The 26,086-nt window shown below is 44.2% G+C and overlaps 1 protein-coding gene and 1 long non-coding RNA gene across 8 annotated transcripts in view; one reads left to right on the top strand and one right to left on the bottom strand.

Annotated features, from left to right (window-relative positions):
• Positions 1–522: 522 nt before the first annotated feature.
• On the bottom strand, positions 523–5,432 carry LOC106045049 (uncharacterized). Of its 2 annotated transcripts, XR_010833893.1 has the most exons (3): positions 5,325–5,432; positions 2,039–2,241; positions 523–1,929 (listed from the first exon to the last, which is right to left on the bottom strand). It is a non-coding gene; the product is annotated as an uncharacterized lncRNA (long non-coding RNA). The 2 variants fall into 2 exon arrangements; XR_001212588.3 differs by lacking the exon at positions 5,325–5,432 and having other exon boundaries at positions 2,039–4,750.
• The window catches only part of SLC6A6 (solute carrier family 6 member 6), a 57,277-nt gene continuing 36,068 nt past the window's right edge, over positions 4,878–26,086 (top strand). Inside the window, exons 1-4 of one of the 6 annotated variants that reach the window (XM_048070292.2) lie at positions 4,952–5,053; positions 9,296–9,331; positions 11,802–11,867; positions 16,308–16,364. In XM_048070292.2, coding sequence (XP_047926249.1) covers positions 11,813–11,867; positions 16,308–16,364 — 112 coding nt within the window. In that variant the 5' untranslated portion in view covers positions 4,952–5,053; positions 9,296–9,331; positions 11,802–11,812. Of the gene's footprint in view, positions 5,054–5,553; positions 5,569–9,295; positions 9,332–11,801; positions 11,868–11,968; positions 12,595–16,307; positions 16,365–26,086 lie in introns of those variants that run through there. The other 5 variants (XM_048070300.2, XM_067002998.1, XM_048070304.2 and 2 more) reach the window with 5 other exon arrangements.

Below are 26,086 nucleotides of genomic sequence, written 5' to 3'. Positions count from 1 at the left end.
GTATACATATAGTACTAGATAAGTAGATTAAAAAAGAATAATTTTCTGGGAAGTCCAATGACTGGATTTGCTTATGCTGCATTAAATGAAAAGATGAGCAAAAATTTGGATGTTGCACTGCACAAGTGCTACAGTGTTTTTCTCAGGGAACAGTCATCTACTGGAAAAGAATGGACAAACAGGACAAACAAATCTTTTGTGTCCTTAGTTGTGATCCTGTTTAAAAGTTACAAGACCTCAATTTTTAGCATATGGAATGCAGTTGTGAAAGAAAATGGGTTTCCTGAATTTTCAGTGATTGACTAAAATCCACACACGTACTGGTTATTTTAATTTAAGGAAAAAGGATTTTGTTTCTTTATCCTGTTACATAACACTGGATCTATTCTCCCTTGAATACACAAGTATGTTTATCATTAATCTTAAAGGGAAACAGTCATCCTTCAAAATCCTTTCTGAATTTTTATCTATTTTTTTAAAGTTAGATCCCAAATGACTGGTTATGAATTAAAGATGAAAGCACATTGTTTATTTGTTTTAATTAGATTACTTTAACCTCATTTTATGCATAGCTCTTTCACTGTCTTTCCCCAATGACAACAGCAAAGAAAAAAACATTTTTTGGCATGACTTAAAAAATACAAAACATACGGTTCATGCAGCATCCAGCAGGAGACAGAGTATCTGTTATTGCTTCTTAGCTCATTTTTATGAAACTGGCTGGCTTTTGGTTCGGAGACATTCTTTAATAATACCTATAGTTTTCATTCTATACTACATTCCTTTAAGGGATTTGAAATTGCTCAGGAGCTCTTGAAAATCCTAGCGTAAACCTTTGGTTACATGAGAGCTTTTTATTTCCAGGTAGCTGACTGTCAGTTAACCTGAGACACTCAACTTCTTCCACAAACCCGTGTGAGTGCTTCAGTCCCAGGCTGTTTGGTTCCTCTGGGTCTGCCCCTCACTTCAGGAATCAGCTCCTGTAAAGGAACAGGCATTTCTAAACTTGCCTGGAGCTCAGAAAGGGCCCACTCTAGCCTCTGAGACGTGCAAAATGCCTCAAATTAATATGTAATTAGCTTGATGTAGGGAAACGATCAGCGGAAGCAATCCCATAATGGCTAGGCAGTTTGTAACATAAACAAAATAGGCCACCAGCAGTAGTATTAAAATCACATTTTTAATAGAATTTAAAGCCAACAGGGCTACTTTTCAAGAATTCCTGTGGTTTTTAGCTGTCTTTGGGTTTGACTGATAAACTGGGTGGATTGGCTCCATCACCGGCAGGTTCACGTGATGGGAAATATACCAAAATCACAGGTCATGTTTTGATTTCTGTTTGGTATTTTATTTGTATATGATTTAAATGGATAAACTAACAAAAAATTAACTGTCCAGGCCATAATTTCATCTAAAATAAACACAGACTAAAACTACAGCAATTTAGTGGATTGCACGGATTAGTGAAATATCCTGGTACGTAATAGCAATAGCAACAGTTCTGTTCCCTGATTTAGTAATGCTTAAAATCTGCAATCCAGAGTCACTGCATGATGTTTAAATCCCTCACAAAATCTGCCTCCTTTTTTCAGGCTCACAGTCCTTTCCCATACAGGGGAACCGCAAAGGTTTCCCCCGTATAGCTTTATATACGAAATCTGTGTTTGGAGACTCATTAATGCAGTCAGCTTATTCAGAGCATCTTTTTTCTATTCTTGCCTATGCCCTTCTTTACAGATAGTGCTCTGCACTTGCTCCTTAGATTTCTGCTGGACTTTGTGCCTAGAATAAATTTTGCTTTTTTATTTTAATACTTATATGCAAAATCTTCCCAATCCCTGCAAAACCAGCTCCTTGTTGTTGCCTTGCCTTGGTCCTGAGTTGCATTCCCTTTAGCAGCCACAGGTTGAGAAGAAACAAGTTTTTGTCCTGAAAAAGCAAGAAATATTAAAGCCACTTTGATTTTAAAATGAAGGAGAGCTTGCGGATGAGCATATTTTTGATCCTGGTGTGATATCCCTCCCTCCAGCCGCCTCACCTGACAGAAATCTGCTCCACCTCTGCCGCAGACTTGTGTTAATACGCATCCATCTGCGAAATTAGGCACTCACATCACTGCCCCTTGAGACCTCCTTTGTAGGGTGCAGGTACAGCAAATCTCTTCTGACTTCCGTGCCTTCCCGGTAGATTTCCACACATTATAGCCAAGCTGGGGATTTGGCCCAGTGTCTTTTTTAAAACCTGTGACCCAGACATGGAGATTAAAGACGAGTTATGTTATTGGATTAAACAGATACAAGAAGCGCTCACGGTATCAGCACCCAACACCTTAAAACTCCAGAAAGCAGATCAGCATGTGAATGGGGAATATAGGCTCCAGAAAGAGGCAGAACACAAAGGAAGACTAACCTGTGCCTTGGCCAGGTGTGCAAAAACCTGCAGCTCTGGCTGATGTGCAAAGCAGTCACGGGAACATTATATTGTGGCTTTCTACAGTATCTTAATACCGGATACATTTTGGATCTGGTATACGAGTCATATGAACTACACCTACCTGTAACCACAGTGATTTTGGCCTACCTTACTTAAGTTTGGGTTAATGCTCTCATGGTGGGTTTTTAAGGGGTTAGGCTTGATTCCACTATTAATGGCACCACCACACATCGAAATCAACGGAACTGCAGAACTAAAATTAGTAACAGATTAAAGCCAGACCTACAGTAAAAGGATGGCAATTTAAGGCACCACTTATATTCTTAACATTATACACATGCTTATGCTTTGTAATTTGGGCTCTAACTTGTGATTTTGGTTATATAAGAGCTGGAGGAGCCAGAGGCATTTGAGCTGCTGTATGCTGCTGCAGCTGAAGGCAGTGTTCCCCCAAATATTCATCAGGCTCATTCTTAGAAGTCTTGCTGTCTCACAATGAAACAGCAGGCAGCAATGCACATATTTATGGCACAAAAGGACTAATTATTATTATTATTCCACTTAGTTCCAGGTACTGTTTACATGCTTCTGACTTCAAAACAGCTTTGGCTGTGGTTTTCTTCCCCCAAACATTTTTTTTTCAAACGCAGAGAGCAACCATGTGCTGTGTGTGGCTGACTTCTTTTACAGAGCCTGGAACAACAGAACAAGAGAGAGCCAGAGAAAGAAAATACAGGCTTTGATTCCTCTAGAGAACTTGAGCAAAATGTTCCGCTGCTGTCAGTGGTACAGCTGTGCTGGCAGGATCCTCAGCACGATGTGGTTCCAGCCACTACTTTCATTTCACTGATGTGACTGCCAGTTCCTGGTCGGCATTGAGGCATCCTCACCACAACTCAACAAGTGCCTGTGCCGGTGAGAAATGTGTTGCCTTGTTCCCTGGTACAGCCATAGCTGCCTTGTGTTTGTGGTCCCTCGTGTAGCCTCACAAAATGCTAGCTGCCTTCAGCAAAGGATGCCTAGGAATCCAAAGCTGCAGTACACCAGAAACCTGAATCAGAAGGCGTAGGTGGCAGCATGCACTACATCGTGTAATTAGTTTAAACCAGTCTGTTTAGAGGACATAGCTCTTTTATTAGCTGCATGTATCAAATACCTGTATCTATTTTTTCAGATTAGGGACCTTTTGCAAATCAGCTTGGATACTGCACTGGAGTCAGGCAAAATGAGCGGCGTGCCTGTGGCACATGGTACCTGGCGTCCTGCACTGCCAGCAATGAGCGCTCAGAGGGGGTGCAGCTCTCTGTGCTTTTGCATGAGCCAGCCAAGGAAATAAGCCTTTTCTAGAGACCTCCCTGGAGGCTGCCCTGATGGAATTTGGCCCCTCGGCAGCCTGTGCGTAGGTGGTGGGTTTCACAGCCATGTCGCTCCATGACTGCCAGCCTAGTGTGTGTTGTGGGCAGGTAGGGTCTGGTGGCGGGGAAAGCCTTGGGGAGCAGGGCTGCGGGGAGTACGTGCTCCTCTGTGATCAATCCCTGCTGGTCCCAGTGTGCGCGGTGAGCACCCAGGGACTTCTGCAAAATGCTGACGGCCTCGGATCTCCTTCTTCCAGCTGCTCTGCCCCTGCAACAAAACGGTATTTCACAGTACAGCGTATCTCACCGAGTCTTCTGCGGGGGCTGGAGGAAAATGCCTAGCGAGCCTACACGCTGCTGAATCCCTGAATTAACAGAACTACGGGAGATGAGGGTAGGGGACACACACCCCGATCGTGTCCCCGTTCGCCGGCAGGAGCAAGGCACCGGCTTTCGGTGCAGCGAAAGCCGAGGCAGGACAAACCGCTGCCCTGCTCGCCCCCGGGCTCACTCCGTCGTGCTGCTGGGAGCCGGGCTGCCGGGGGCTGCGTTTTTGGGAGGCGTCGGCAGCCGAGAGCCGGGAGCCAGGCACCTGCCGGGCCACGCCGCTTGCTGCCGCCTCCAACCCGACCGAGAACCCCAAAACCTGGCGCAGCGACGCCGGGACCGGTGTCCGAGCCCCCCCGCGCTTTATCCCGGGGTACGTGGTGGCCAAACCGGCAGCCGGGGAGCCGGGCGAAGGGCCGGCCAGCCCCGGTGACACCTCGGGCGGATGCTTTGTCTGCGAGAAGGGCGCTCTTTGTGCGGCAGCGAGCAGCCGAGCCGGGGGAAGCGGGGCGCGGGGCTGCGGGCGGCGCCCCCGGCCCGGGGCCGGCTCCGGGCGGCCCGGGGAGAAGCGGGGGGGCTCCGAGCCGACCCCCCCTGCTCGCCGCCCCGCTCCCCCGGCCACCAAACCCCTCCCCGCGGCCGCCTGCCAGCCCGGGCTCCGCCGCCCGCTCTGCTGCATGGCCCCTCCTTCCCCCACACCCCTTCCTTTAGGCTCCCCCCCTCCCCAGCAAAGAAGAGGCCGTGCCGGTGTTTTTCCACTCAGCAGGATGGGTGATGCTCAAAGCTCCCTCATTAGACAACAGACACGAGAGGTCAGGAAGAAAGCGCTTATAAATCACCGGCGCCCCCCGCCCGGCGCTGCTAGTCGCGCCGCACCGTTCCGCCGCACGGCCGCAGGGGCGCAGCGGCGCGCAGGCTCCGCGCCCAGCGGACCGCAGGTACCGGTGCCTCCCGGGCGGGAGGGAGGGCGGTGGGGCCGGAGCCGAGCCGAGGGAACAAAGGGGAGCCGAGCCGTGCCGAGCCGTGCCGAGCCGTGCCGAGCCGAGCCGGGCAGCGCCCAGCCTTTGTCCGCGCCTCCCCTGCCTCCCCGGGCGCGCGTTCCCTTCCCCCTCCATTTATTATTTGCTCCTTCCAGCTGTCTCCTCACCCGGCTTTTTTTTTTTTTTCTCTCTCTTTTTTTTTTTTTTTTCCTCTCCCCCCCCACCTTACGTTAACTTTTTTTCCGAGATAACAGTTCGCAGCCTGCAATTAACCACTTGCTGGCGGCCCTCCAGCACATCCGCGGAGCACGCTCCTCTCCTCTGCTCTCCTCCCCGCTCCCCGGCTATTTTTTGCCCGTTTGCTCTCGCCTTCCCCCCCCCTCCCGCCGTATTTTTTCTGGCTGCCTTGCGCTAACCTCAAGTGAAGAGGTTGGTACGGGCAGAGCTCCATCTGATGCTCATGGGCCTACCTGGTGGGTAATACAGCCACTGCGCTTCCTTTGCTTATTTATATTTTTTTTCGTTGATCCTTGGCAAAGCTAAAATCAAAGTTGTGATGGGCTTTGGGGAAGGGACTGCCCGGGGCAGGTTGGGGAGCTCAGTGCGGTGCGGAGGGGTGAGAGTGCTGGGGGGACCGGGGTCAACATCTCACCCGCTGGCTTTAAGGTCGTCAATGCCCATCTCCATCTGAGCTTGTACCAGGCAGCGTGTGGGGGGACGTGTGAGGTTTCCATATAAGAACATGGGAGAATTTATTTCACACAGGCGAAGAAATGTGCAGAGTGTGTGTTATTTGTGAAACAGAAGGCGAGCTGTGTTTTCCCTAGGCAGCCCCGAGAGTGGCAAAACTTTGTATTTATAAATTGAAGAAGCTGATTTCTGCCGTTTAATAAGAGCTACGTTTAAAGGAAATCACTGATGAAAAAGTAGTGGGAGAAGATCCAGGGAAACACGAAGAAACACAACCCCACACGTATTCCAGCACGGTTTGTGCCAAGGTGTAAAGATGGAGTTTTTGCTTAGTTCCCATTTTTTTAACCGTATTGGGAAAGGCATTAAGAAAATGTTCCGAGAGGAGCTAGTTACGTTGATAGTGCTATTTTGGTAACTGCAATATTTTTTTGCTTGCATGTCAAAATGTTTCGAGTTTTGGACGTGCAAAAAAGCAAGGCAGCCCCATCCGTGAGATATGTCAGTGTAATTCGGTGCTTGGATGACAGTTGCTACCGGTTTAGATTTTATGGGTTCGGGAGTAAAACGGTCCATTAAAACCTGCTGCTGTGGAATTTGGAGAGGAGAGGCTTTGGCGAAAAAACTGGATGTTTACTTCGAGGTTTGGATTTGGGCGAGCTGACTGCTTTTTGGCATTGTCTACCCTTGCATGAGTATTACGGAGAGATCGCCCTGAAGGCTGTCCCAGAAGTACGCTGCTGGGATTGCCCAGAGGATGGTTTTTTAAAGAAAAATACGTAAGCAGCTGAGTAGCCAGCACCAGGACGGTGTCACTCACCCAGAGCAAGAAGGAATAAAATCGAGGCTGAAGCACGAGCGTGGCGGGAGGTTGTCTGTCTTGCCCTGGTTAGACCAACACTGGAAACTTTTATTTTCGGCACTTTCAGAGATAGCATCTTTGTATTTCCTCTTCAACTGTCTCTTCCTTTTCTCTGCTTTGCATTTTTTTTTTTTTTTTTGTTTTTTTTTTTTTTGTTTTTTTTTTTTTTTTTCTCTTCATTTGCGTGCATCTCACCTTCTCTTTTCCTTCCCCTTCTCACCTCTCCCATGGTTTGCGATGCTTTGAGGCAGCACCCGCTGGAGGGCGACAGACACCTTTCCTCCCGGTGGGGTCCCCGTGTTGCCCCGCGTGTGGGCAGGGACCCAAGCCCACAGCCCGAGAGACGAAAGGCCGCTTCTCGCTGTCATTTATTAACCTGCATTTTTTTATTGTGCGGTCCCAGGGTTATTTTCTATCACACCTCGCAAAAAGCAGGAGATTGCAGATGGCACTGTGATATTTGGAGGTACTGGGAAGGTGGTTGCGTGCTTGGCGGTGGTAGATCCATATCCTGGGTCTTTTTGTTTGTTTGGGGAGTTTGGGCTAGAGTCCGGCATAAATTTGGAATAATTCAAATGCTACTGATTTTCACTTCATTTTACTTTTCTGTAACTAAGAGCAAAACGTTGCTGGTAGTCACTAATTCATAGCTTTTTTTTGGGGGGGGGGGGGGGGAGGGTTGCCTTGATGTTTCTTACATGGCAGAGGTGAAATGTTTGGGCTGTGGCAGGAGGCTTTGGTGCATTTGAAGTCCTGTGTGAAAAGAGGTGCAACAATGCTGGGGAAGATAGGAAGGCACTTTCGGTTGGTGTGCTCTTTCTGCACAGTGCTTCTGAAAGCCCCTGTGCCCGAGCATAGCTCTATTTGTAAAACCTCAGGGATGAACTTGTCTTTCAGCTTATTGTTGCAAATATTTCAGTGAGTTTTCCCTTAAGTCAATACTCTGCATAGCCAAGACTGAGTAACATCTTAGTGGCTTCCAGCCAAGTCCTGTTGGCTGGCTGTTTCCAAAGAGACTCTCAGGCACAAGCCTTTCAGTAGGTCTCCAGGGCAGTGATGCTCCCAGGATTTTCCTCAATGCACCTCAAGACTCACCAGCAAACCCCTGTTATTTTAATTTTATCCCTTCTAGCTTTTCCAGTGCCCCAGGGTTTGGATACAAACTGCCAGTTCCACCAGTAAGGGGAGTCTCTTTACACTGGTGCCTTACCCAGGCATTTAATCATGCTGGCAAATGACTGAAAAGATTACGCTGATTTGTTTCTTTTAAATTTAACCGTATTACAATGCATAAAAATGGATGGGAAGCCATGGTAGTTAAAGCCTTTTGCAAGTGATGCTTGTTTGATTGGTCATACTAATAAACTGTAGATCGTTTAAGAAGTGCAGCTTTGAATAGATTAACTACTAGGATTAGTGCCTTTGACTTCTCATCACTAACTTCACTTATATGAAGGGAGGACTGCTTGCAAGACTGGGTCCCTGGCATTTGGGAGAAAAGTGTGAGGATGAAAATTCAGTAATTTAACAATTGTTGAATTTCTCCCATAAATACATACTTACTCGAATCCTCAGCTGTTGTAGTGCCATGGATTTAATTGATTTGTGCTAGCGGAGTATCATCCCAAGGCATGTAAACTCTAGGCAATACTCTTTAAATTACTTACAGAGTAGCTAATATTGATATAAGATAATGTAGTAGAAATTAAATGAGGCTGCTGCTGTGCATTGTCCTTCCCCTTGTCTGCCAAAGCCAGCCATTAGAAGGGCTGCTACCACGCTGCCAGTCTGTGATTCTGAAACTGCAGTGGAGTCCTACAGCATCTGCTGCATTTCTTTCAGTTGCTTTTATCTGGTGTGTCTACATTCACACAAACAAAAAACAGATTGGTACCAGCCCTAAACCCTGCCCCAAGAGCATCCACAAATCCCTCCAGCTCAGCTGGTGGAAGGGGAGCGTGAATCAAGTCCATGTTCCTGCCAGCCAGCTGCGGGTGGGCAGCAGCAGGCGGATGGCATGAAGCTGCATGAGGGTGGCTGGTAAAACCCATGTGCTGCTGGGCAGGCTCGTTCATTTTAGCAGTTACTGGATTTCCTGTTGTGGTTCTTTGTTGCCTAGAATGGTCACGGCCTCAAAGAACGCCTTCACTGCCATGGCTGCAGGACTTGGGTTTGAATGCAGCTGGTGCTAGAGGGCTGGGGTGGAAAAACGATTACGCAGTGCCAAAGTGCAGCAGGAACACTCTGCTTTAGGGTGTTGGGGTAGGTAGGCTGCCCACAGGTAGGAGAGCAACCCATGCGTAGAGCTACAGGGCTATCAGCAAGCTGCAATGTAGTTAAAAGTTCTTCCTTTTTTCTTCAGGTCACGTGGCATTTGCGTTTTATTTCACTGCTGCAGTTTCCTTACTCTTGAAACAGATATAGGCATTTTTTTTTCTGTTTTCACTGAATGAGATAAGAAATAATCTGGTTTGCCATTGGTACTACCTTCAGTGTCTTGATGTTCTTCAAAACTATAAGCTCACAGATGAAATTCAGAAAACACTATGCATGATAATGTTAAAACATGCCTGACTTATTTTCCTGGACCCATTTTTTTTTCTTTAAAATATTTTTTTGCCTTTTCTTTGTCTTTTTTTTCCAAACAGGAAGAGAATATCCACTCAGGAGAGACTCTTCTTCATGTAAGTGTTATTTATGCTTGTTTATGAAATTACAAAAGGGTTATAAAGATGATTAAAACATTCCAATACTGAACATTTGCCATCTGTTCGTAGAAACCAAGTATAGAGCATGTAAAAATAGGCTGTAGTTATACAGTAATAATGCTCAGCAACTGTTATCTTAAATCTATCTGCGCAGTTCTTCTGCACATAACACTGCAGAATTTAGAAATCATTGCAAAGCACTTTGCAGACATTTAAGCAGCGTGCCTGTAAAGTTGGTCTGTAAATCCTGGAGGGACAGTATTAAAGTGGTTTGCCCACAGCAGAGGGGACCCACGGGTGAGGGCTCGTTTTAGCATCCCAGAGTCCCTGCTCCCCAAACCCCGTGACAAGAACCAGCTTCTCCACCTTGGATTGTACAAAATCCAAGTTCTGTCTGTAGAGCCATTTGTTCGTGTGCACGTGTGCTAGAGCGTGCACGTATACGTGTGGGTAAGAGAGAGCGTGTGTATGCCCATTTGGCCTCAAATAACACAGAGGTATTTCAGGCCTTTTCTACAACCTGTGGTGATACCCTTTAAAATTAGACTAAATGCCTCTCTCCGTTGGTGAATACTGTTGCAAATGTATTGTGAAAGCATTTGGCTCCAGACTGAACGCTTGGTCTGCATGAGCCCAGTACAGTATTCTTCATGGGACAAAGAAAGCTGCCCGTTGTAAAAATCCAACATTTTTTTCTCCACATCACCTACTGACATGGTTTGCTTGCAGATCTCTGATTTAAAAACTCTGAGTAGTATAGTAAGCTCTGCTCTGATTAGGAAATAAATCTGATTAAATGTTTTAAGGGGCTGCATAGATGAAGATTCTCGTTGCCTTAACGCAAACTTAGCTTAGCAAGGAAAATGACTGCATTGTTCCCAATGCAGGGCCCGCTTTGCATAACTCCGAAGCATGCACTGTGTCAAGTGGCATGGCAAGCCCACGAGCGCTCACGTCAGGCTGATTTCCTATAAATCAACATATTTTTGGAAAAATAACATATATCTCTGAATTGCAGCACTCCATTATGCTTGCATAGCAACTGCTGGTTAATGAGTAGCAAAACGCCGTGTGGTAACAAATGTTTTTTTGCTATTGTTGAGCTGGAATGTTAGTTCAGCTTCTAGATAGAAGTGGCTTGCGCAAGGCGCCCTGGTAAACCATGATTTCTGTGGCTTGTATGGTAGTTCTGTAGGCAACCGTGGTCTGCTGTTCCCTGCCCTGTGCTTCCCTTCATTTTCCATGTCAACCGGGAGGTGGGGTTAGGTAAAGGCAGGGAATTGGTGGCCCTTTGAACCCAGCAAAGCTCGAGCGTGAGGCCCGTTGCCAGTCAAGCATCTGCGGCAAACACTCTTTATTCCGGTTGTGTTTCTAGCAGAAACGTTGTAAGACACTTTATTTAATAGCTTTAAACCGCAAGTGTTCTTTGGCTGGTTTTATGGATGTTATAGAGCAGTCTTTCTGAAGAACAGACAGTAGTAAGAGAAAGAAAACCCCACAAAGGATTAAAGAGTTATCCTTTCCTGTAGCTGGAATCCTAGCTGAGACTAGTTCAGGACTGTGTAGCCTTGAGAAGGTACATCACCATTATTAAAAGGCAACAGAGAGGGAAAAATTTGAGAAGGCTTTTGATTATTATCATTTTTGTGATGAGTACTTCATTCCAGTATGGGAAATTCAAAATGTGCTTCCCAGAGATTTTAAATGGGAAACAGTGAGGGGAAAAAAAAAAAAAAGAAAAAAAAAACTTTAAAAGAAGAAGCTCCCAAATAGAGAAGAACCCAAACAGATGAACCCTACAGAAGTGACTGTATGGTGTCTGGAAACTGCAGAATAAGCGTGCGGCCCAGTGCAGCACAGATCTGAAGAGTTTTCTCTGGAGATTTCACTATCACAAGCAAATAATCAGGAGCCTCCTAAGTCTGATACATGTGCTCCAAACAAATGAATAATGAAAGGTTTGTGGTCCATAGGCCATTTGCGGTGCAGCCTTCCATCACCTGCTGTGGCTTTTCAACAGCTAACGGCGAGCTTTAAGCATCAGAGCCTCTCTCTTCTGGTTCTGTGCATGAAATATTACAACCTTGACTCGATAACTCTACTTGTGCCTGTCTATGCATTGGCTCCCTTTGGCTTCTTCAACTGTGTGGGTTTCCAAGAGTTAAGCTCCAGGGACGGGGCTAGCAAGGCTGTTGTCAGGTGAGAGGATCCTGAGGCACCCAGGACAGGCACCTTGGTCTCTGCCCGCTGAGGTGGCGAATGCTCGGTGGGGATTAACCTCTCGGGCCTGCACGTCGGACTGGGCACTGTGACAGGAGGTGGCCGCTGTGAGAAAGGACTCTTTGTGACAATAACCAGCCTTATGTAGTTGTAATGATAAGAGAGGGACCATCTTATTGTAGTCACTTTGCGACAAATACTACCACAATTCATTACTTTCCATCAGTGCCTCATCCTATGGAGGAATCACCACTGCCCATCTACATTGAGGAGGGGACAGAAGTCCCGACTGGTGAGTGCAGTTGGGATGGGATATTTTTAAGGGGGGGTATATCATACCTGGGTTTTATATTCCTCACGTTTGTGTATACCCGTTTGTCAATGAACATTCTAAGGCTTGTTGCAAATGTTTTTTTTTTGTTTGTTTGTTTTTTATTTCAATTTCTTAATACAAGTGTATTTTAGAGCTCCTGAGAATTGATATATGCTGCTAGTGTTGGTTTCCAGCTAATCATGAAGCAAAGTATGTAATTTATGCAGCAACTTCCGTGCAGGATCTCTTACCGAAGGGCCATGAGTATCAGAGGTAGTTCCCGGGTTCAGCCTTTGACCTCGGTGTTGAGATACTCAGAATATTCTGCCAGTTGGGTCAGCAGTTTTTGCCCTGCTGACACTGTCCTGCCTAGCAGCATGACACTGCATACACGGCTGAATAGCCAGGAGAGAGTTAAGGAGGTCTGCTGGTACCTGTGCTGCCCATCCCCAGTTCTGAGCTCTATTGCAGGTCTATTGTCACTGCATATGGATCTCTAGGTTCGGTTTTGTTCTTGTTTTATTTTGTGGTGTTGGTGTTTTGTTTTTGTTTTGTTTTAAATAGATAAGCAGTCTTTCAGATAACCCATAAAGAAAGAGACTAACAGATCAGTAAGTTTGTCTGTGGTGATCACTTTGGACTGTAGAAGGCTGTGACTGCATCATTTCCCAGAGCCACTTATTCAGCCTGTTCTTGGATGCATTCAGTAAGTGTGCCTTGGCTACCACCTGCAGAATCTGCACAGTTGAGCAGATGTGTCTCTTCAAATAACTTTTTCTTGCTATACATTCTGAATTTTTCCACCCCTAAATTTATGCAATTACTCCTTGTCCTACTATCTTCTGAGCTAGATTAAGTACCTGCCCCTACAGATACCAACTTAGAGGTATTTATAGCTGGATCTCAGCCCAGGAGTTTTCTTATTTATAGACTATATTAATTTATCTCTCTCACTCTCTCCTTAGATCATTTTTATTGTCCTTATTTGTATTTCCTTTATTTTTTCTATCTTAGTAATCTCTGGAGACCCGAACAGCTCACACTGGTTGTTTTGACATGGCATTATGCTTTAGATTTCCATATCACCCCTTCACATGTACACATCCAAAAATATCTTGGCTTTTGACCCTTTTCCTGCATTACTCAGAAGCATCACACATAGAAACTGAATTATGTGGCTAGCCTTACCTGCAGTCACCTTTAGGTCTTTCTTGGGTTCACAGCTTTGCAGCCAGCTGTTCTCAGGCAACATCACTGCTCTCCTGACATGTAGGGCTTTATACTTCTTAGCAGTAAATCCCCATCCCATTGCATGCCACTTACTGGTATTACATAGGACTGATTTAAGATAGTATGCCTACATGATTTTAATGCCCCGGAATTTTTTCATTTACAGAGAAGTTGTTGCTGTTTTGTCATATATAGAGCAAAGAAGTACTTACAATTTTGTATTTTGATACCTATTACACCTGTTTTCTGCATATTACCCCAGATCCCTTTCCCAGCTCCATCATTCTTGTTTGCATACTTTCCCCTAGTTTTCCTTCCTCTATAATTGTAATGTTAAAACTGACAGGTTTAGCTCTCTCCTTTTCTTCATGTTTTGCCTTTTCTTGTTACCTAGTTAGTATATTGTTGCTGTATTCCTTCTATGCATGGTACAACGTGGTCTATCCCACATCTAAGATAATCTGTTCCTCACCTCCTCTAAGGCTGTAGTTAGCTGAACATCTGTCCCCCCCATTACAGTTACATTCTGTCCTGGACCCTGGTATTTTCATCTTGTCTGTCCCACTGCACTGAGGAAACCTTGACTGCTGAGATGGTGATATCTGCACAAAGAAAAAAAAACTATATGGTTGATGACAAAAGCAACCAACCAAAAAAAAAAAAAAAAACAAAAAAAACCCCACCAAATAACCAACCAAAAAAAAAAAAACAGCCCTGAGAGTGAAAAGGTTTTTAGAATATATTTTTTTAGTGCCGACATGAAGGAGGTTGGATCAGGCTCTGAAATGCAGAAGTAGCTGTGAAATGCCCAGATTGGGTTGGGAAGGGCATGTTGTTCATTTATTTTAAATAAACTTCGGGACTGTCAACACAGCAAGTTGTAGTTGAGGGAGGATGAGTGGAAAAAGTAAATGATACAGAGATGAGAGGAAACCACAAGCTCTAAGTTTGGTATTTGAATGCCCAAAATGGGTCAGGGCTTTTATAACAGTTGGGTGCAGTATCAATCATCAAGCTGGGAGGTCAGCTGCAAAAATCTGGTCTGTGCCAGGGTCTCAGTGCTGGTCCTACTTTCCATTCAGCTTACCAGAGTGATCCAGATTGAGGTTATCTGCACCTGTATAGAGCAGAATAGGATCTAAACGAAATCCTTTCTGAATGTAGGCTGGAGAAGAATAACGCACAGTGTAGTTGTTAAAACAATTCTGCACAACTGTCATTTACTTTTAAAATGTTGGGAGAACTTAGATCTTTTCCTCATCTAAAACACATTTTGGATGTGCTCTGGATGGTATATGGAGTGCACGCTATTCTGTCCCAAGCCTGACTGATAGTGGTAGATCGCTTTGTAGCTTCTGTATTTATGAAAAAAAAAAAAGAGAAATCAGTAGGTTCTTTCAGAGTCTAAATTTAACAACCCTAATTATTTCAAGCAATTTAAAAAGGAACATAAATCTCACTTGTTTATTACAGCTGCTTCATGAAAACAGCAGCTACAAATAATAGCCTATAATGAAAATCTTGCTAACACTGTCATGAATTAACCAACAAAAGAACTGCTGTATGGGATCTAGCCAAAGGCAGCATTTCCTTCTCTGGAGGGAGGGGATTTGCATCGAGGAGAAGGTGGTTATTACCTAAATGCTGTTTTTATCTCCTTGGGTGAAATGAAGACATCGACATTTCTGCGTAGATGAATAAGACTTTTGATTGGAAAACGGTCTGAGCTCTACATACTTTCTATGTACTTTAGCACTTCCTCAAGTACATTCCTAGAGGAAGTTAGGTAAGCTAGATGCAAACAAACATGCTAATAAAAGATATTTATGAAGAGATAGAGAATATTTTCTGAGCAGTGGCAAGGGATCTACAGAATAACAATAAAAGAGCACAGTTCAGATGCTGGCAGACTGCTCAGACACCGTTTCAACCGTCTTCCCCACAATTAAGCAGTTCAGGAGGTTCAAGGTGAAGAAATAGGCAGAGCAAGCCATTGTTCACCATCACCGGTCACGCTAAGGTCATGACTATATTCCCCAGTCACCGTTTGGAACCTCTTGAGTTAAGCACTGAAGAAAACACCCCAGACCAGACGATCCAAAATTACATTTTATAAAACAAAAAAAGCAGGAACACAATATTTGTACTGGCAATCATTGTATTTTGGGCTGTACAGAACATCACTGAGGGAATAATTGCCTCCTCGGGGATCAGGGAGCAAGAGAGCTGTAGGTTGAGATGTTTGTTTATGTTACTTCTTCCAAGTCACATTTTGAGATGTTAATGTTGTTTAATACCGCCTGTCAAATTAGCTGCAAAGACATACAAATTCAGGATCTAATTCCCCACTGATTTACTCCAGTGCAGCTTTGTTGAGTCCAGCGGCATTGCTATTGCTGTATCCTTGTGTAAACAGGGTCAGAGCCAGACCCCCTGGTTCAGGAATCAGACATGCTGACCTTGAAACTGTGGCACTGCTGCTGTAGATCTAAGGCCCTGCATAGGCAAAATCCCAGTGGTCTGCCGCTGGTCTTACTGCTCCACTTTTGCTAATGAATAGCACCGCCTTAGTGGACTTATTTCAAACATATACAAGTGTTACACAGAACTTGTCTATATAGGATTGTTTCCTCCATTAAATTGTCTCAGTGTGAAGGAAAACTCCATTAGCACTCTGAAGCCATATTCTTTTGGTGGTACTCACAGGTCGTGCTGTAGCCCAGGCTCATTTGAGTGGTCTTGATAAGGGAAGAAGAATTTTCTTGTAATTGCATACAGTTTTCTTCTGCTGCTGCTCAGTCCCTGCTTTTAAGCATCTCTGATGGCTCATTAATGGTAAAAACGTTCTTGGATTTCCAGTCTACTCCTGCTTTTGGGCAGACTCACTGAAAGACAGATGTTTTGTTGCTTTTGTTTCCTCCCTTAGTAAGAGACTTAGAGCTGGCTTTTAAGCGGAGTAAGCATAGGAAGCACAACTTTCTCAGGCAGGGAGAGCATTCAACACCTTAAAGAGAACTACCTTTGTGTCCCTCTAGGAGGTTGCCTTCCTGTGTTAGGGAAGAGAACCATTTCTGTCATACACACTTCTGGGTTTGCTCTTTCATGGGGTGCTGGCACATGGAAAGCTTGATTTTTGCCAGGTACTGAGTGCCTTCTGCAAGGTATTGAGTGCCCTCCTATCCTTTGCAGCCAAAAAGGAATTGATTGCTCTTGGCATCAGGCAAATCTGGACCCAGAAGACCACAGGTAGTATTTACCCGTTATTTATGTGCTTTTGCATGCCAGAGGTTGTCTGAATTGATTTCCCTAGAATACGAGATACTTCAGGATTAATGGTACTTGGCCTGCTGCTAAAATCATTATTTTATTCTTTGAAAATAATAATAATACAATAATAAGCATGACTTTTATTGCATTGCCATAGGGAAATTACCCTCACCACCCACACCCACCCCCCAAATCCCCAAATAAACTAGTCCAAGTAACTAGTAGCTCTTTAGAGCCATTGCAGATGTGTGAGTGATATACCCTGAATGAGCACCATACGCCGATTCCTGTGGCACAGTGAGTCACAGGACACATTGTGGAAAGCAATAATTGCTTGGCATGCATCATAACATTCATTAGGGTTTTTTGTTTGGTTTTCTTTAAGGAGTATGTTTTTACTCTGACAATAAAATGAATGTTGTCTGATATGCTGACACCAAAGTTTGTTGCTTATTTTGTACTTAACCTGGAGCTTACCCACTTGTCACTCACCGCACACACCCTCTGCATCTGTTTCTTTCCAACTACTTATATTGTATATATGCAGTATCAGAATAAGAGTGAGCATTCCATTCAGTATTGTCTTTTCACTTTGTGCTAATCCTCTTCTCCCCTTAAATCCTCATCTTCTTTCTTTGTCTGATAGGGTAATTCAGACTGGTTATAAGGAGAAAAAAAAATGTTCACCCTGAGAGGAGTGAAGCACTGGGACAGGTTGCTGAGAGATTGTACAGTCTCCACTCTTGGAGATTTCAAAGCTTGACCAAACAAGGCCATCAGCAAAACAGTTTGATTTTGATGTTGGCCCTGCTTTGAGCAAGAGGCTGCGCTATAGAAGTCCCTTCAACCTAAGTTATTTTATGCTTCTGTTTAATGCCCAGTTCCTGTTCTGATTCAGCAAAGGCAATGTGTGTATCATTAACTCCTTGCTCCCTGTTGGAGTCCACTGTCATTCATCTGAGCATAGAACAGAGTGACCTCATTAAGGTCAATGAAGTTACAGAAGTTTTACTCATGGAGGATCAAAATCAAATTGTAAATGGTAACCTCAGATGAGAGTAGTAGGTGAAATTTGTGTATCTCTGCATTTAGTTGGAATTTTTATCACCACCTTCAGGAATTGCACTTGAGATCTCTTTAAGTCTTCATTAGGTGCCAACTGAAGTTACCAGTTGAAGAATTTCATACATAATTATATCAGAATGATAGATATTTAAAAAGTAGAGATCACCTTTTTTCCGTTTCCGTCACAAATCCCTTTCTATAGCAGTGCAGCCTCAAGCAGTCTTGAAGAGAGCTCTGGGGTATTTAGGATTTAGCGAGTCACCAACTGGCCTCGCTGTGCCATTACGTGCTGCTCTCCTCGTGTGGCTGGAGCCACGTGAGGGACTTAATGCTGCACAAAGCATCTGCTTCTCAGCTGAACGCCTTCCCAGCCCCGCAGCTGTCTGCCAAAGAGCTGGGGATGTGCAGAGGGGCGTCTGTGAGCTCTACAGGACAGCAAATTCTCATGTGTTGGTCCAGACGCAAGCAAAAAATGCCTTTTGTCAGAATAATGTTATTTTAAAGGTGCTTAAAGAAAGCAAAAGCATGCTGAGATTCACCATATCTGTTCTAGGGAATTTTCAACACTGATCTAGTTTCTACCTAAAAAATGTAAGAGACCGCCAGTTGGTAGGAAAAAGAAATATGGGAATAGTTTTATAGGGTTGCTCTTTCCATATAACTTAACCAGATAATTTGTTTTTCTCTGTATCTTTATCAGCAAGAAGTATGTTGCTTATGCAAACAACTTATTTCCCATCAGGCTCTGTCAAAAATAAAGCTGACAAATGGGGTTACCTTAGTGGATGGAAGAAAGACTGAATATGAGCAATCAAAAGCATTTTTGTCCCTTGTTATGCAAGGCAGGATTTGGAAGCCAGGATTTAACAGGACAGACTTGCTTTCATATACTTTTTCTAGTGATTGCTGCCTTCCCTCTTTTGTGACTACATCAATTCTCTCTCCCTGTACAGATCCTCCTTCAAATGATGTAGCGGGTTGCTCTTTCAAATGTGAAAAAGGTGTTGTGCCATGTAGAGGGACTATAGTAGCATAAGATACTGTTAGTTACTCAGTGGGGTTCGGGATTATTTCAATTCCACTCTTCCTGCAGTACGCAAACTACAGATTGCAAGGCCAATTCAATAGACAGGATGATACTCACATGAGGAACATAAAGCGATACATGTGAGTGAATCACCTGGGTTTCTGCTTCTACAAAACCGTCAGAATTTCACATAGCTCTTACCTGGTTACAAAAATCTAGACAGGTAAACTGAAGGAAGTTCTCTTGCTTTCTATCATCAGTTTACATATGGAGTGTCTTTATGGCTCTCTCAGCTGTTCGTCACGTACCCATCATTTATGCTGGAACTGCAAACAGTTTTCCACCTGTCTATTTACAGCTGTTTTGCACATGAAAAAAAAAAAAAAAAAAGTCATGAAAAACAATTGTAGTCATGTTGAAAACAGCTTCGGATATTAAAGGTTAATATGCCACATTCGTATCTAGTTGTAAGCATATTCACTTACATGAAATTGCTCTAAGAAAGTATTCATCCTCGATGGTTCGGCTTTATGAACTGTGTCTGAACTGGTAAACAGGAGTAGGGTAAATTTACAGTAGCCAGGTTAGGACTATGAAAGCAACCTGCAATGAAAGCCATCAGCTGGTATTTGTTTGAAAAGATAAGACAGAAAACTGCTCATGATGTTCATGTAATGTCATGGTATATTCGGGGATGCTTACCTGCAAAAGCCAGCAGAAAAGCAAGTACCTGTAGCCCGTAGGAGTGGCACTGCTAGGAAGGTAGGACTGCAGATATTCATTTCATACTGGAGTCAGCCTTGCTCTTACGAAATTCCTTGCAGGGGCAGCAATGCCAGTGTGAATTCAGTGGGGCTTTTGTCCAAGTAGTGTGTGGGATCAGGATGTTGTTTGTGCTTGGTGTGGGCTCGGCACTTTGCAGCCCATGGTATGCAGAAGTGGTTTATATGTTCTTTTCCGTAGAGAAGCGGAGTATTTGTTCTGGTGCTGTCTGGTTTTCATATCTCTTGACATAAAAACGATCGCAGCTCTCTGTACTGATGTCAAAGGGCATCTGTGGCTAAGCAGAGCTGAAAATACACCTCAGATTGGAATTCAGCCTGATCATGCGATGTTTCCAAGCATATTGGTTCAGTGATCAATACAGAAAGTCTTACTTCAAACTGAGACCTTCAAAATAGATGAGGAACGATCAAGAATTTGTGATTTTTGATGAAATCATGCCCAGTGAGAGGCTCGAGAAGCCTATAGGAGCTAGTGATCTCCCTCCTGACGTACCCTCCATGAGCACAGCCATGGTGTGGGGGCTGCTGGCTGCCTTCAAGGGACAGAGCTGTGGCTGGAGACCATGCCAAGGCTGTTCTGGGATTCCACAAAAAAAATGCCAGCATCCAGCCTTGCAAGCAAGCACCTGGCACCAGCTGCACAAAAATAAATAAACACCACAATGTCTACACAGCTTTGCTTTTTTTTTTTTTTTTGTGAAAGTCACCAGTTCACGGACCTGTTTTGCAAATTTGTGTTCACTCTGTGAGCTCGTTCATCAGCTTTGTCACTTCTGCTTTTAGCATATCCTCCACAGAAATCCCCCGCTCTCTTGTTTGGTCTGCTGTATCAGTAGTTTCAGATTCATTTCCTGTGTGAAACTTCATGTGCTTAAAGTTTCTGTTCCATTTTTTTTTCCTTGAAGGGAAGAAAAACAACAACAATGAATTAAACCTTGGCGTGCTTAGGAAATTTCTTACAGCTGATGCCTGTGTGCGGTGGTGCTCAGGTTGGGCACCACAGCCACCTGAGTACCGCAGCTCCCTCTCGGCCTGTGCAAAAGTCTTCAGCTGTTTTTTTGTCACTGTCTCATGTTTTTGCTGATAATTGCTGCCAGCACAGAAATCAAGACCGAAATCAAAAGTAGCTCACTCTTATCATAAAGTTTTAGAGCTCGTGGCTCTGTCCTCAGGGCTTTGTAACCTCGTCAGGCTTTACAGGCCTGTGGTGGGCCTAGCACCGTGGATTGCGTGCGTGTAATGGCTGTGTTCCTGCTGCAAGCCGGCCCGCCATTTTCCACCCACAGCACTGTGTTACACGCAGCTCTTCCTTTCATTAATGTACTCTAGAAAAAAAGCTGAAAAATCAGGTATTGTGCAGATGGGGTACAGGAGCAAAGAAGAAGAAGGAGGTTTCTTCTCCCCCACTGATGGTGCTGGCATCTAGATTTGTGAGAACAAGGTGCTGTATGACCTGTTTTAACAGCTGCCGCAGGTGGGATAGAGTTCTGCCCTTGGTTTTTGTTTAAATTGAGATGAATGGACAGAAACAATAAAAAAGCAGCTCTGTCTTTGTATTGACGTGTCCTAGGCAGATATGGCAACAGCCTGGTTACAAAGCAGATCAAAGCCTTTAGCGGGTATGGAAAACTTGGCTTGTTTTTCCAAAAGCATGTACTCCTGTATATATGTCTGTTTTCTTCCTATTTAGAAAGTATACTGAAAAAGCGCGGCAATCTTCAGAAGATTGCTTAAGAAAACTCACTGAACACTAGCATTGGTAAACTCAGTAAATTTAGGACTAAATTTAGTAATTAAAAAAAAAAAGAAAAAAGAACAGGAAAGGCTGGAATATTTATTCCCAAGAAAAAAGAAAAAAAAAACACTTTGAAATAATGAATTCATACAATTAATTTCTCATTTGCTTCATTCAATGGCTACTTTATTGTTTCTCTACCATGCACTGAGGCACAGCTCTGTTATCATAGCACAGAGAAGGCTCTCAGACATTAACATGCGCTGTAAGTGCCTTGCAGATGTGTCACATAGAATCAATACATTATTAACCACATGCAAAAAATTCAATAGGCGCAGCACACAACACTGACTATTCAAGTTCATAAGCTTTGTGAGCTTTAAGATTTTTGTCTTTTTTTATAGCAGGATGTGAGATGTCTTTTCATAGTTGCTGATGTGGTTCATTAGGGGCAGTAGAACTGATTTAATTGACACCGAGACTTGAGAATTGCAGTCCACTGAGCAGCAGACCTTTAGAATCAAAAATAAGATACAAAAATGCTTGTTCCTTTAGTCAAAAGTTGGATAACTGCAAGATGCAAGCTGGTTGAAAAGGTGAGGATGTGCACAGCTCATTGAGTCACCTTTGACAATGCCCGTCTCACTTGGAAATCCATCACTTTGCACCATCACTTGAATACACTCCTGCACTTTGTTAAGAGCCCTCTCTTAAAGATGAAGGCTTCGAGAGGTGGTATCATGCAGTGAATTAATGTTTTTTTCACTTTGACAACAGGATAGCTGGTAAAGCAGAGAGAGTACGCAGGGAAAGCAGCGGGGAGCTGGTGCTCCATTGCAGCCTACTGACAGTCAGGAGGCTGTTAGCTGGCACCCGGAGGCATTAAATTAGGTCAGCAGTTGGCTTCATGTGAACAAAACCAAGTGGTAACTGGATGTTCTCCCGCACGTAATTGCCAGTACGGTGTACCAGGGATGAGCACTTTCCATTCATTCTTTCTCCCTCCGCCAACCCTTGCTTTCTTCCTCTCTTTCTCTGTGGTCCTTTTTGCAATAGTTGCCCTTGGGCTTTTGTCTGTAAGGGGAGGACAGAGCAGGAGGACAGCAGCTTTCTGGTGCAGGACACTTGGTTTCTCACTCGGATACAGGAGACACAGTGTCCACTGAAAAATTTCGGTAGGGTGGAGTTGTGACCAGTGTGATGCAGTGTGCCAGTCCTCTGCTTTGCTGCATCCCTATCTCTTCCTCGCTGACCTCTGCAGGGGCCAGGGCTGCCCTGGGACCTCTCCCTGGAGAATTGGGCTCTGTTTTCCATCACTCTGAGGCTGGGAAGCATCACCTTCACCTCAGCCCTACTGTTTAGGAACAGGATCGTGTTCCCACTGGAACCCACTGAGGTGTGACTACAGTGGATCATCATTCTCCTTTCCGCCCCACACAACAGGAGGGGAATTTTTAATTTCCTCCCATTGGGCACATCTCCTGGGCTGATTGTAACTGTTTTATTTTTTCAGATGAACAAGTATAACAAAATGAGCATCTAGAGTATTACATGACTTCAAATTTTCTGCTTCTGAAATCTGAGCAAAGATTCAGGATTTCATAACAGCTTTGAGCTGTAACATGGTACCTATCTGAGGCATTTGAAGAACCTGAGTGGAAACACCACAGAGAAAAAAGTATGTGGGAAAAAAAGATACCTTTTGTCCAGACCACAACTGATGAAAAAGAAATTGCATTAAGCCCTGGGCTTTCCTTTCAGAATAGACTGTAGCTTTATGAAGGAGTACATTTTCCTCCGAGAACATTTTTAGCAGCAGATTTTCCAGTCAATCTTAGAACACTAAAAAATGGTGAGAAGGGAGATGGCAAAAGTTGGAGAGAAAACTGAGAAAGAAGGAAGGACGAATGGATAGATGTTTAAATAAATACACACACACAGGGAAAAAGAGGGGTCCATTAAATACAAAGAGAATGTGTTAGATGGGAGTTCAGGCATTGTTAAAAAGAGAGTTAGTATATGCCATAAAAGAAGGGATATTATTTTTCAGAAGACTTCGATATTTTGTTCGATGAAGCAGAAGGAACTGGGACATGAGTTAAGGACAATAAAGGAAGTCAGGTGCTCTTTGGGTACTGGTGTGGCCTCAAGGGCTGCCAAACATAAGGGGTTTTTCTTCTGCAGATCAGAAAGACTTGCACTAAAGCCATAAGTTTGATCAAGGGGCTGTTTATTTTAATCATGTATTGATTGGCTTAACCGCACTGCTCCTTGAGGGAGGGAAAGCTGTCAACATAAAGAATTACAGCTTTCAAAGTTCCAAGTAATCCTAGGAAATGAGCCAAATATAATAAATGCAGTTTTATTTGGGACCTGATCCTACTACTGTTGAAATCAATACCAGCTTTTCCATAGCTTTCAGTGAGATATGAAGCTGCTTTTTCGAAAAGCAATTCCTCTGATCCAGCAGTTAGTGTAGCTGATTTTGAAATAGTCATGAATATGAATATGAAACTCAAAGAAAAAAAAAAGGAAAAAAAAGGCACCAACCAACAGATCTAGAAAATCTGTATTTTAAAGGGAGGTTGATTTTGTTTTGCAAGATATGAAAGAAAAAAAATGGCAAAAAATAAAAGAGATGATAATTTTTAAAGAGGTAGTGAGCTTAAGCAGAGTTGGAAAAATTAATTACAATGTGATAAACAGATGTCCTTCAAAAGCCATTGCGACTTTGTGACAAAGCCAAGGACAAAGCACTGAGAAGCTCAAGATACAGAGTCCTCTGCAAAGGCTGAACTTAGTAGAAAAGGATCCTTGAAAGCAAAAGCAGTGGTGGTGCACATCATGGTGCAAGAGTAGTCCAGAAAATCAGCAGTACAGATGTGCAGTCATTCCTCAGGCAGAATTCCCACTAAGGCCAGAGACACTCCGAGTATGTACTTTGCTTTTAGTTTTGTAATGGAAGAAGAAGCTATAAAACAAATGTTCAGTTACGATTCTAGTCACAAATTCAGTGTGTCCAATTCCTGGTCAAAGTTTACATGCAGTGACCAAAAAAGAAGTAGCTCCTTTTCTGTGGTTTATGATCTTCAGATACAAGACAGGACATGCATTTTAGCATGCACAAATATTTACATATGTCTATCTGTGTGTACAGGCAGACTTTGATTTCTGTGTATCCATCAGGGTTTGGAAAACCACTTTTTTAAGACTTGATTTTTAAAGATTATTGAGTGAGGTAACATTGAGTGAGGTAACATCTGCGATGAATTTGTCCCTGGGGCTCCTCCTGGAAGGTGTTACCCTACGTTGGTCTCCTGTCTCTGGCTATAAGAAGCCAGGAGTGGATCATAACTGTAATTCCAGAGCAGAAATTGAACAGTGTATTTTCAGATGTGTAATCCATGGGTTGTCTATCAAAAAAAAGTCAGCGGTTCAGCAGTAATGTGAGTTATGTCAGTCTGGACAACTGTCCGCACTGGTGGCCTTCCCCCATCTGCATCTCATCATCTCAGGCCTCTGCCCAGCGCCTCCCCCTTCCCCTACCCCTCAGTTTTTGCATGTTATGAAGGATTACATTTCAATGCCAGTGTTTTTTAAAGGGTATGGGTTATCTGAGGTGCAGGCTGTACGTGCAAAGATACGATAGTTGTGTCACAGGAGATGACCCAAGCTGGGTTAGCTGCGAAACCTCTCTGCTTATGGCTAATCTTTTGGTATTTTCAGCTCCCCACCAGGGAATGTCATAGAGGGCAGCAGGACAGTTTGGGTTGTCACAGGGGGTGCTCTGCGTGAGGAAATTCATGTGCCAGGCACACAGGACAGACACGTGGTTCTGCAGAAGGAGAGGAGCCCTTGTACCTCAAGCAGATGCTTGAGACACGCAATGAGGCCACGCTGGCTCCCTTGTTGTATTTTTCCACATTTTACCAGCATCAGTTTGACTATCAATACCTTCATCCTCAGTTAATTAGGGGTGGTACCAGGGTAAATGAGAGCAGATTCTGGGCCTGTCTCATCCGGACCCTTTCTCCCCTTGGTTTTGGGTCAGGCTGTAGCCGTTCAGCTGCACTCAGCCTAGTAGCACGCTGCAAAGGGCAGGCTTGACTGCTGCTTTTTATTTATCCATATTAAGTTCATCAGATGAAGCCAGAGCTTCCTGGGGCCATCCGAAGCTTCCTGGAGAGGGTACTCTCACAGGCAGACGTGTCTCCTGGAGGCAGCCGTGTGTCTCCGGGAGGCAGACATGCGCCCCAGACTTGGATCACTCCTTTTGGACTATGTGGTTGTAAGAGCATTTTCTTACAATATATTTCCTTGGGGGAATCAGATGGACTTAGATCTCGGATACCATCCCCACTAAGTGATACAGTAAAAATAACCTATTATTCTCTGGTTCTGACCTGGGCGGTGACAACATATTGTTTCAGCATCTCTGTCAGACTATTTCCCTTAAGAGCCATTTTAACCTCACCCAGTGGGACATAACTAAAGGAAATGAAACTCCAACCCCATTAAGGAAAAAGACAATGCCTTTCACTAAACAAACTTGATTTTCTTGGCTTTTCTTTGCCAAGGAGAATCGCCCGTACCCCCCACCCTTGCAGCCTTTGTAGACAGTTCCTGTAATTGGGAACGTCTGGGTGGACACCAATGGTTGGCAGCAAAGGGGGATAAATCTGACATCCCTTGAACGTGACATGGGCTGGGACTGCAGTCCCAGGTGGCCGCTTAGCGTCAATTCCTATGGTACTGGTCGGCGGTACGTGCCTGCCAGCCACAGCTGCCGGCCCTCGAAACACAATCAGGGGTTTAGCAAGACTAGATCGGAGATACACAGCAAAGCTGGGCTGTTACTAATTTTGTGCAGGTGTTAGATCGCTACTGTAGTGTGGCCCACTATCTAGAGCTACTGACTTGCAACAAAATCGTGTTGGTCCATCTCCTGGCACTCATCGGGTGAAGCACCGACCCCAGAAGCAAGTGTGGGCTTGAGGATGTGTCATTTGCATGCTAAGAGAGGGATCACGTTCTGTCTTCGCATGCCAGCTAAGGTTGGAACAAAATTTACATGCAGTAATTAGGTTTT

The sequence above is a fragment of the Anser cygnoides genome, chromosome 10, assembly GCF_040182565.1.
Source record: "Anser cygnoides isolate HZ-2024a breed goose chromosome 10, Taihu_goose_T2T_genome, whole genome shotgun sequence".
Taxonomy (NCBI): Eukaryota; Metazoa; Chordata; class Aves; order Anseriformes; family Anatidae; genus Anser; species Anser cygnoides.
The sequence above is the reverse complement of the archived record's forward strand: the minus strand, read 5'-3'. Positions and strand labels throughout refer to the sequence as shown.